Source organism: Harmonia axyridis, chromosome 5 (assembly GCF_914767665.1).
Source record: "Harmonia axyridis chromosome 5, icHarAxyr1.1, whole genome shotgun sequence".
Lineage (NCBI taxonomy): Eukaryota > Metazoa > Arthropoda > Insecta > Coleoptera > Coccinellidae > Harmonia > Harmonia axyridis.
In genome coordinates this window covers 32,376,355-32,388,787 of record NC_059505.1, presented here as the reverse complement: position 1 = coordinate 32,388,787, position 12,433 = coordinate 32,376,355, and the positions used below count along the sequence as shown (strand labels likewise).

General features: G+C 36.7%; 1 protein-coding gene across 14 annotated transcripts in view; it reads left to right on the top strand.

The window, feature by feature from the left end:
- The window catches only part of LOC123680809 (disintegrin and metalloproteinase domain-containing protein 11), a 656,359-nt gene extending 646,237 nt beyond the window's left edge, over positions 1 to 10,122 (top strand). For 11 of the 14 annotated variants that reach the window (XM_045618915.1, XM_045618912.1, XM_045618920.1 and 8 more), the window contains 5 exons: positions 6 to 67; positions 336 to 763; positions 3,207 to 3,580; positions 5,761 to 6,028; positions 10,015 to 10,122. In XM_045618915.1, the coding sequence (XP_045474871.1) occupies positions 6 to 67; positions 336 to 763; positions 3,207 to 3,580; positions 5,761 to 6,013 (1,117 nt within the window). In that variant the 3' untranslated portion in view covers positions 6,014 to 6,028; positions 10,015 to 10,122. Of the gene's footprint in view, positions 1 to 5; positions 68 to 335; positions 764 to 3,206; positions 3,581 to 5,760; positions 6,029 to 6,739; positions 6,873 to 10,014 lie in introns of those variants that run through there. The other 3 variants (XM_045618911.1, XM_045618921.1, XM_045618922.1) reach the window with 3 other exon arrangements.
- The last annotated feature ends 2,311 nt before the right edge of the window (positions 10,123 to 12,433 follow it).

The window sequence follows — 12,433 nt, the reverse complement described above, 5'->3', positions numbered from 1 at the left end:
TACAGGGATATTAAGATACAACAGTTGAAGCGAATGGGAGTTGGAGCTGCCAAGAATGATGATCAAGGTTGGTATTTTTTAGGTTAATATTTGAGAGGTCACAATATCTTTACTGTATGACCGACAATCTATACATTAAGATCTACACATAAGCTTCCAAACCCACTCTACCAGAGGAGTGCTTACTGTTTTCGTTCATTGAAGCTCTTGATCCATTTTCAAGATTTTATTGTTTTTTTTTTCTCCTTATATTTGTATGGTTTAAACATGCTGGGTATAACCCTCCTATTACTGTTCATCTTATTCACAATGTAAACTTCATCGAGTTATTCCAGTTGAAGAAGAAACGGTCTCCTTCATAGACCTCCAGCACAACAACTTGAAAATGCCGGAAAAGAAGGGAATCCTGAAGAAACACGACTACGGGATGATGTTGGCTGACGGCAAAGGCAACTGGAGCGAGGATATCCAAAACGAAGAGCTAATGATGCAGGCGGAAGCAAACATAGCGCAACTGATGAGTAACGCCGGTGCTTCCGATGTCGAGAGAACGTTGAAGACCCTGAATGGATACCACGAGGATATCATCAAGGCTCTGAGGAACGCAGCTTCTCATAGAGGGAGCTCCTCGTTGCCTTCTGGCAGCACCACGGAGTTGAGTGAGGAAAGACTGAGGCGTAGCTTGGAGCAGTGCACTGAGAATTATGGACAGTACAAGAGTAGGTCGCGGTCTGCTAGTAGTGAGAAGATATGCGAAGCGCAAGTGAGTAACATTTAAATATACAGGTGTCACAGGTTTGACTGTCTATCAAACGTTTCTGGAAACTGAGCTTTTTTTCCAGGTACTCGAACTTGGGACACCATGTATATTCGAATATACCTACAAAGAGAATTTGCAATGATAGTATGACAAACATGTTCAACTTACGATATTGTTAAATTCACATCTATATTGAAATTTGTAAAGCAATTATTTTACGAGATAATCAAAGATGTCTTTTCATTCCTATATTCATTTTACTTCCAGCTAGCTAATATTTCTGCCTGAAATATGTGGGGTTCAATACATTACCAGTGTCCACTTCTGGTTTCGTTAATCTGTGTACCAGAGAAACGACTTATTATTCAATAGATTCACAACCTTTTTGTACTCAGACTTGACCTAACTTATCACAAACTTAGACCCTGTATGGTTTTTGTAGACCTTTATGAAAGGCAACGAGAAAAGCTGATCAGAAGACTCTGGTCAATGCCGGTTCCAAAGTTATAAGGTGTTCAAAGTAAACATAGCGATAAAGCTGCAAATGAAATATTATCATAACCAAGAAACATATTTGAACAGTTTTTTCATTTCTTTGCAGCTGAAAAAGCTATTCTTCATTGTCAATAAGGTTGGAAAACATAACTGCTTAGCTCTTTTGCTCATAAAATGTTTTATTTTTATTATTCGTTTGTAATTTCACTATTTTCATTGAAATAGTAAAAGCAAAGTAATATATTAGCAGCATTCATGAATGGCTACTATCCAACAAGTTAATCTGTTCTGAAACGGGATTCAGCCAGTATCGTCGGCTACAAAGTAGATATGATTAACTAAGTGCCTTTTTGATCATTTATTATTGTCATCAACTTGAAGGTCTTGCATTGTATTTCGGAAGGGGACATATTGGACCTTATCAGCAAAACTTTTCTCATATCGCAAGCATTTGATGGTTCTGGAATACGCACATCACCAACTGAACCCGAGTACCCTATCATCGTTTTGCTGGAAAATGTTCAAGATTTCCCATTTCAACGTTTCCAAATAAGTCTTGACCACTTTCGCAACATGGGGTCGAGCATTGTCATCCTGTGAAATCACTTTATCATGTCTCTTGTTGTATTGCGGCCGTTTTTCTTTCAATTCTCAGCTGAAACGCATTAATTGCGTTCGTTAACGTTCGCCTGTGTGATTGTCTTAATTGGTTTTAACAACTCATAATACTTTACGCCGAGCTGGTCCCACCAAATACTGAGAATGACCTTGGAACCGTGAAATTCGGTTTGGCCGTCGACGTAGAGGCATGGCCGAGATATCCCCATGATTTTCTGCGCTTGGGATTATCGTAATGAACCAATTTTTCATCTCCAGTCACAATGCGATGCAGAAATCCCTTCCGTTTATGCCTTGCAATCAGCTGTTCACAAGCAAACAAACGCCGTTCAACATCTCTCCGCTACAACTCGTACGGTACCCAATTTTCTTGTGCTGAATCATTCCCATGACTTTCAGGCATTTTGAAATGGCTTGTTGCGTCACTCTCAATGATCCTGCCAATTCTTGTTGCGTTTGACACGAGTTTTGATCAATTAACGCATCCCATTCTACATCTTCGGAAACCTTCTCTCTTCCATCGCTATGCTGGACTTCGACGTCAAAACCATCGTTCTTGAAGCGTTGAAACCATTCTCGGCACGTTCTTTCACTAATAATGGCCTCACTATAGGTATATGAGAGCATTCGATGAGCCTCAGCCGCAGATTTCCCCATATTAAATCATAAAATTAAAACCTCCCGTGAATTACGAGAATTTGGCTCGTAAGCTGGCATGTTTAATCGAGAATAACTTTATGATGCAGACACAAATCGACTAATATTTCGATGGCGTTATGTTTACAAATACCTAAACTTATTGTTTGACATCTACGATCTATTTTATTTCGACTACCACTTACCGCTACAGCCATTTATTGCAAAACGTCAGAAGCAAAGTTGTACACCTAATAATATGTGCGAAACAGCTAAACATTTACATTTTCCGCCAAGTCATGTAACTCATAAGTAAAGACGATAAATACCCCTAAAACAGTGAAAAATCTTAGCGATCAATGAAAAATTGCCCTTTGAACTGCGACGTAGCGAAAAAACGATTCAAATATGTTCTCTGGTTCAAAAGTTATGATAATATTACATTTGTAGCGTTTATCGCTATTTCTACTTTGAACACACTATAACTTGAGAACCAGCATTGACCAGAGGCTTCTTTTGGTCAAAACTTTTTTTCAATTGAGGGCATAAAGGCAATACCAACATTTTAAATTAACCAGTAACCATTTTTCATACCAAAGGCGCCTGCTCTTTCAGCCAGAGAAGAAAGTACCTAGCTTCAACTTAAACTCAAATTACCCTTTTTACTGCACTGAAATTATCTGCTTTCTTTCTCCAGACCGTATTGGAAGCAGAAGACGAAGAAGAGGACGAAGTACCGCCATGCGGACCTATCCGAATTCGTAACCTTGAAGACCTCATCCGTCAGCTAGAACACCATTCCCGCCATATGAGTCCCAGCGGATCGGAGGACATCAGGATGTCGGAGACCGAGGCAGATCGGCACTACAGGCAGGAATCGTCGTCCGCCTGTAGCGAGAGCAGCCACCAGAGCCACAGGGACACCCGTTTCGTTTACGGCCGTTACCGCCAACCCTCAGGCAGGATGCCTTACCCCTCCCACCACATGCACCCCGCTGAGGAAGAGAGCATCTACGAAAGTGCCGACCACGACAGAGGGGAGCCTTGCGGGGAGACACCAGATAGCGAAAGGTGATGATTTAGAAAGAGCTTCCGGGCTGGAATGTTGACTATTGCATGAGTTTCTGTCGAGCTCGGTAGGGTTGAATTTTCTGTTGGTGTTAGAGTTTAGGGTAAGGTATATGCTCTGTTTGAGCTGGCCTAGGTAAGGCTAAGATTCCAACCCCTTTCTGGATCTTAATTCTAATGGCATCCAGCAGCTGAGATGGTCCCAAGATTCAACCTTTAAGTTGGCTGTTAAAGCCTAGACATTCTTCAACTATGTCTTCATATTTCATTTTGCTTTCTTGTAAATAAGTTCTCCACTTTTCTAGTTCTTGAAAGCGTGGAGAATTTTAAGATAGGACTACATTCTAATCCACCATACGATTACATCAACTTTTACCTACAAAATCAATTGATTGATTGAGTATTTTTCTATTCCAAGACCTTAACGCTCACATATCTCACAAGGCGCCCTTTGGTCCATTTTTTTAGAGACTTGAGAATGCTCCAAATTTCTTCTAAGTGAGTTTTATTCATACAGGGTGATTCCTGAGGAGACCATCAGATTTAATGAGAAGTTGAGACTAGTTATGACAGTTTGGAAATGATATTTGATTTATGGTTGGGGGTTTCAATTGAGAATCTTTGACTACAGGGTGATCTGCTTTTTTTGGCCTATTTACTCTGAGTAATAACTGTAGTGTTAAAAATTAATTACAAATTCAGAAAGACTGTTTTAGAACTTAGAAACCGCTTTCCATTCTTGGCCTATAAAGCTATACTACCTAGTTCAGAGCATTCTCACTGCTTTGAAACGAAATTAATATTATGTTATTAATTAATTAACTTTCTCGGAAAAACGGAGGTGAGCCAAAAAAATTAAAAACACCTAAAATCTGAACGGATAGTGAAGTTGTACAAGGTGTACAGGATGTTTTTTCAACCGACACAATTAACCTGAAATTTCCACAGGAACAACCTTGCATTTTGAAGAAAGTATTAGAATTATTTAAGGTGCTCATTGATATTGTACTACACAGAAAATTTCATCAAGGTTGAATCAGCCCTACCAAAGTTATCAATCAAAGTATAATCCGTCGTCTAATCACCCTGTAGAGACTCAATTGAGGCCCCAAACCATAAACCAAACATTGTTTCGAAACTGTCTCACTACTGTTAACTTCTACTAAAATCTGACGGTCTTCTCCGGAATCACCCTGTATATAGAGTGCAACACGTCTAGCTGTCACCTTTCAAACGGCTCTGTCACTTTTGCTTATTACGTAAAGAATATCCCAACACTCTATTTCATCTTTGGACACATAAAATCAGAGCTGAATGAATTTAAAGTAGACCACTATGTTGAAATCTAGCTATTTTTTATTTCAATCGTCCTAATCTGAATTTTGATTCACATCGGATAGCCCTAGTTCATGATATGTAGGGATGCACCTGCTTTTTATATTACAAGTAAAATAATTGTTCAGGTTTCACTTTCATTTCGTTTTCGATATGTAGAAAAAATAATTAGGGAAATTGTTCAAAAGCACATCCTCTGCTTGAGGGATGTGTCGTTATACTTTTCCTTTGTTTTTAATATTGTGTAATGTATTTTTAACCGTTAGTCTCATTTTTACTCATTTAAAATTGCTAGTGAATATAATGATCAATTCCTTCTTATATTACGCCTTCAATGTTTTGGAAATAAAAGAAAGATTTATTCTAGAATTCATAGCAACAGATTGAAATATTTTAAAGTAAAGATTATGGCACAAAAACCTTGATAGTTCAATTATTGGTGATTTGCATGTTCTAATTGATATGTAATTTTTTTCTTACCATAAAGTGATTTCTCCTTAGATGTTACCGTAGCTCCAAAAAGATCAAACTAAAAGATCTTCCAGATAAACCATCATTAAGTCCATAAAACCAATTGATACTCCTCTGTTATCGAACTTATCTTACAAATTTGCTATCGAATATTTCATGTTCTGTATTCCGAAGTCATCTTGAAACTTCCATTTCTTTAACGATTCCTGTATCCACGCTTCGATAGCCTTCTCGGCTTCCAAAGGTGACTCTTTGAGAACCATGACGACCACCAGGATTAGTAAGTATAAGACGGTGATTGCTATGTTATAGCGGTAGTTGTATTGGTGTCCTTCAGTTACTCTTCGAAATTCTCCACGATTGTTATTTCTTAATAGTGATGAATTCATGCAAGCGCAGCAACAGTTAGCCAGGTGGGCCAGCGAAGATGGAATGGGTCAACCAGGTCCTAGTGGAAGTGTTGGCGGCGTACCTAGGGAATATTTCCCATCGCCTAGCAGTTCTACTAGCGAGGAGCCACCGAGTATCGCTAGAGCACCTGTTCCTACACCTGGTGTACCAACCGGTCCACCTCATCCTGAACACGCTACCATCCACCGACCTAAGAGATATCCTGAATATAAGCACTGATAGTGGCTGAATCAGGTATGTACCTCTTTTGTAGAAGTATGACTAAGAATCTCGAAGAAAAATAACAGCTGAATTTACCACTCGGCCACTCACAACTGACATTGATACAATAAATGTTTTCTCACAAAGTGTTGGGGAGTAATAGTGATGATTCAACTATAAGAGATATCACTGTAGTTAGAACCAGTTGATACTATTGAAAGAGGAATGTATAGTTTGGCTAGACGTAGGAATCCCAAGGCAAACAGAAGCTTATAAGCTTCACTATAAAATGGAAGTATAAGTAGGAACATCTCAGAATATCAAGAGTTCAAATGATGTCCAAGGAGTAAGGATTCAATATGTGAAGCATTCAAGAGAATTGATTTCCATTTCATCCATAGGATAGATGGTGGTAGTTTGATCTGAGCTAGAAAACTAAAGCTTTCAAATATGGAAGTACTTATACATCTATGCAACACTCCTAAGTCCCATAACTGCAGACATACGGCTTAATGCCTATATCAAAGATGTTTCTTGAAAACAATATCTTGTATTTTGTAAGGATGCCTATTCTCCTGAGAACGTCAAATGAATTTGGAATTGTTGAAGTGGTATTTCTGGATTATCGTTCTTTCAGTTTCTCATTCATTTTGTTCACGTTTCAATATTATATAAGAGGTGTTAGATTTGCCACTTTAGCTAATATGTTCTAGTGTCAAGAATTCAGCTAGTAAATTGTTCTAGGGAAACTTTATCCTGAAGAGTCGTTGTTCTAGAATGGATCACCATTTGGTTTTCAATAACTGTTTCTGAGATCATTAGGATATCAAGCTATATCACCACGATTGGACTATCAAGTTGAAAAAATACTTAGTTTCCAAAAATGATCATGCTTTCATCAATACATAGATATTTTCAGAAATATAAGTTGGTCAGTATATAAAAACTAAGAAATGATGATGATGATTTTTTTAGTTCGATAAGAAATTTATATATCATGTTAGATATTTTTGAAAGTGGAAAAAAAAGCAATTTTTTGTATTATAACTTCGAAATCAAGGGCAATAAAAAATGAATGATTACATCAATAGATTTCACTGGAAAAAGTTCCGGTAAAGTGTTTTTGTTTTATGCTTATAGCACCAGTGATGGAGAAGTTATGAGAACTTTTCATTTTACACCATTTTCCAATTTCTTTTTATTCTTGAAAATATTTGAATTTATAAGTTTGCGGTTTCACCAAATTGATTTTCTCAAAAATCGAGCCCGAAAATATGCCATTCATTTTTTTCTAGCTCAAAAGGTATTCTGAGATTCTCTCACTAGACAACGAATTTGGCACATCCGTTACTTTTGAACGTTGAGGTTCAAGGAAAACTCCAGAGAATTGATGAGATAAGATTCGAAAATGCATAGTCATAATTTATTCTTAGTAAAATTCACGTGAAAATGTTATGTATGTAACAATATACATATTTGCTCATTGCAATCATTTTTGGTTGTTTACGGATTAACGGTTTTACGACGTCAATAAAAATCTACTTTGATATAAAAGATTGCTATCTGATATTTATATTGAAAAACTTCAAACGTTGAACCTCAATACTGAGTTCTCAGTAATAGTGTATTCGACTGGCTGCACCAGTTCGAATTAATTCGAGCTAATTATGTCATTTAGCTCTACAGAAATTCGAATTAATTCGCATTGGTGCAGCCAGTCGAATACGCTATTAGAATTCCTTTTTGTCATTTGACTCACAGAAATCGGTATTTTTTTCTGTCATATGACGCAAATCATCGATAGGAATTTGTGGAAGTATATAGGATGTTCCATGGAAGAGAATTTGGAATCATTAATGAATTAATTCTGAATACGGAATGAATCACCAGAAAGTTCCATTTTTATACAGGGTATTCCTAAATTGAAGGTACAAATGAAAATGACGATTCCTCGGATCATTTTAAGAAAATAAGTCCTTTAAACATGGGGCAACTAACGTTTTGTTTTCGAGGTACAAGGTATTTGATTTTAATAAATATAATAAAATAATATAATAAATTATTCAAGCAATCTCATTTTCCCTTATATCTCCAATTTAGGAACATCTCATATATTCTACTGTATTATCTCGGATGATAAGCCTTTGGAATTGCTCTGGCAAAAATTTTTCTATTTTTCCTTACATTTTGGAAAGTTGAGACTTCAATCTAAAAAAATGAGTACAACACTGACGTGGAGTCAGAAACTTCACATTTGCGTCAATTACATCCTTATTGGAGGCACAGTTGTGTGGTATTCAAAGGCACAATTGCTGTCAAACTTTGGTACCCATACATTTTCCCTCTGGCGCTCTTGCGATGACCAAACTTTTTACATTTGCTGCATGGATGAACATGCGCTAAAAAGCTACTGATCTCACTTTGACTGAGCTTATTTTATTCAAGAGGGATTACCACCACGTGGTTTTTCGCGTATCAGTCAAACTTTGGTACCCATTTATTTCCCCTCTGGCGCTCTTGCGATGACCAAACTTTTTACGGTGTACGAAGTTGTACATTCACTTTATCTTCTTTCTTTTTTCGAAGCAAATAAATAGAGGGCAACATTGTACTACGACTTTCACGATATCATAATTTTACCTCTTTTGTAATGATTTCTGATAGGTTTTTTTCACGAATATTTTAAAAATATATGAGTACTCTGTACAAAGTACTTATCATCAATTTTTTTGCGAAAAACGAAAAATTACTGAAATTTTTTTTTGTTTTCATTCGCAAATTGAAAATATTTACTTCCATGTAGATTATTTTTTAAGGAAATTATGTGAAAACCCCATAAAATCGGTGATTTGTAAGAAGAAATGTAGGATCCAGTCTATTGTTCCCTGTAAATAATTGAGATGGTCAACCGGATGCTTGGAGACATATTAGTCTCTTCAAGTGCCAAGGGCATGACAAATTCAATGAGTTTACAGGGAACGAATTGTTATTGTACATAATGCGAAACGGATGTGTTATTCTTCGGGGTGTCGAAGAATGTGTTATGTCGATTGTAAAACTTAAGGGATTTATGGGGTTGGGAAAAGTTTCAGAACAAGACGATTATGCCAGATGGGTTACATATGTTTTCTCAGGCTCTAGACCTTCTAGAATATTCGATTCCCAGGAATCCGCGAAGATCTTTGGGGCGGTACGGCAAAAGATTTCATTGGACTAGGAGATGGTAGGTACTTTCCCCTAAGGGTGTGGCCAAAACGAAAGGAAGGGATATTCGAGACAGGGTAATTCAAATCGACAGAGAGCACAGTTCAGATCAAACCGAAGACGGGTACAGGGGGTACAGTTTAACTTAAGTCGAAGACGAGTCAAGTTCGGGCGGTCAACTTAAGACGTAAGACGAAAATACGTTTCGCGGACTAGATTAAGACGAGTCGCGAACAAGTTATAGACGAGACGACCGAAAACTTGAAGTACGACGAAGACGTTTCGAGTAATCAATTAAACGAGAGTTAAAGACGAAATTCAGTACCGTATACCGTATAGTAGTGAGAAACTTGTTATTAGGACGTTATTGGGATCTTCTCAATACTGAGTTTTCACTGTATAATTGTGGCTTTGTAAATAGATGTAAATAATTCAAAAGAGTTTCATTATTACAAATCCAACAAAGTCACGGAGAAAAAGACGAAAGGCCAGGTAATCGAATCATACCTCTAGACGATCGATTAACCAAGCCTACAGAAATATCCCTAATTTCGTTTTGAATCGTGTAACCATGTCGTGGTGTTCTCTCATAATAAAATAAAACAAAATAACTAAATCCATTGAATATTTCATTTATTCTTAAATACTCCATGATTGCCAACTTCCATAAATCACCTTTCATTCTGAATCACTATAATAAATATTTTATTATGACAGCAAATATAGATAAATTCAAATCTTAATGATGCACGCTTCAGTAAAGAATTATTTCCACCTCTATGTGTATAACCATTAAACGATCATTTTTATTACAGGGTGACGCCGCATCGTCAGCGACAGCGAACCCTGGTCTCTACCAAAGAACGCGTTATCAGGATAACAAGGAATTAACAGTGGCAAACGAACAATTTAGTGACTATTAACAGAAAAAACGTCTACGAATGACATGCAGGTGTTGACGAATGCTCGCAATCTCTGTTGTTTTACATATTTGTATATATTATATAGCTGTACATAAAAAAGGGGATAATAATAGTCGACAAGACGTCCTACAAAACACCATTAACTAGGTACATGTTCTGAAATTCATAATTATTCACGAGATTTTACTCATTCGAAGGCCAAGTCCAGTCAATGACATAGAAGAGTTCTCTTGGTTGTGCCGTTAAATAGAGCTTCAACTGATTTCCAGAAGAATAAAACTACTCTAGGTTTAACTAGAAAACGTAAGAGATGAACCACAATAAATTTAGTCGAACTTAGTTATCGGACTACTATATTCTGATTATGGATTTCATTAAATTGAATTTGTTGAGTCATTCGTATTCACATTAGTTTGTACACTTTGGATATAAATAACAAGATATTGATCGTTTCAGAGAATTTCAGCTGGTAAACAGAGCCATAATCAGACAAATTAGGAAAGGGAATAATCAATTCATCGAAATTGTTTATGTTTTGGTTTTTGCTTCGATATTTCACTCGAAGGATTGTAATACATAAAGATTTTTGGTTTTATTATCTTCATTTTTTCTAATATGATGAAGAAAATACAACAATAACAATAAAGAACGCAAACTAAAACTAAAATTACGAATACTAACATTCAAAAAATTACCATTCGTGGTCTCAGGAGAGTTGAAAAATACAGTCCCATAAACTACAATACGTAGAAGAAGAATAAGAAGAATAAATTACCACATTATTACACTAGGCCTCTTTCATGTCTATTGCTAAGCTTTTTCAACAAATATCTGGCATTATTTTAATTATGCTCTTCTTAACTGTTGTTTCAAAGCTAAATACAGAGCACCAAACCTTTGGAGCTATTCTCGAGGTTATGCTCAAGTTTCATTCATAAATTTCTGATAGATTGATATCAAATTTTCTTTTTTAATGCAGACAAGAAAACATGAAGTTAAAGGCATAACCTTCTTGTTACTGTTGTTTTTAATTCGAATCATGTCACGTCAAATAGATACAGGTCGACCTTAAGATGTCTCAAAAGTGGCGACTTTTGTAGAGATTTGGATTTTAATGGTATTTTTCCTTTTTCACTTGATTTCCGCATCATTTCTTATGGCGGCGCTCACGTCGTCCTTCTGTCAATGCCGTTTTGAGGTTAAATCTGTAATAAACTACTTTTGACAGTTCAAATGAAAATTTTGAAATGATGCCATTGGTTGGTTAATTCTTTGTATAGCGCCACCTTAAGGAAAAAAAAGGAAAAGGGACCCATGTCGTTCCCAGTCACCAGAATTATCTTAAACAAAATCTTATCAGTGTATTTTGACTTCTCAGAGAAAAATTCAGTTGAATTTCCTTTTAGTTTTAATACGAGGTTCAGAAATAGAAACAAAAAAGGCCTAGTGTGATATGGTCTTGAGATCACCTATTTTTCAGTTCGATATAGCTAAGTTCGACTCGATCAATTCAAAATACAATTTGCCATTTCGTTCCACGAGAAAGATACTGGCAAAAGGCTGAAATCTATATCAACGAAAGGGCAATCCCTTGAGATTATTCATTAAAATGGTTGAAATGCATGTTCAGAGAATTAAGCCACACATACATGTAAATAAAAGTGCATCGAAAATGTTAACTGTTTTTCAAGCGTCAGCATCGTCAACACCTAGCACCAATCGAACGAACAAAGGTTAGGTGATAATGTTTCTTAATCGACGAATATATAGGATCCGGTGAGTGTATGGTACGTACAATCGACTTAAAAAAAAATAGGAAAATGAAGCAAATGTGTTAAGTGTTACAGCCGTCGTACCGACTGACTTTTATAGTTGTTGACAATTATTACAAGAACAAATTGACTATATGCGCTATGTCGCGCATGCGTAATTCTAAACCTGTAGTGTGCGAGGAGTTCAGATTTTGCCTTAGTTGTGGGCAGCACTCGCTTAGGAGCCGATTGGAAAAGAGAAATCAGAAGCCCTTCAAGTCCCATTCGACAACAGCCCCAATCGATGGAATCAATCACCATTGTGATAGGGGCAGTATTTTGAGATTAATCGATAGAAGCTTGCATTTTTTCACTTTTCGATTATGCCGAAATTTCCCTTGAGCTCTCATAAGTGACATCTGCCTGCATGTTAAGTCTGCTAAACCAGCGCCATCTATACAACCAGGCAGTAGCTCTTAGTCAAGACCTCAACATAACCTGGTAAAACCTTTTGAACGCAAAAAATTAAACATGATGACATATGTCATCACGAATATTTT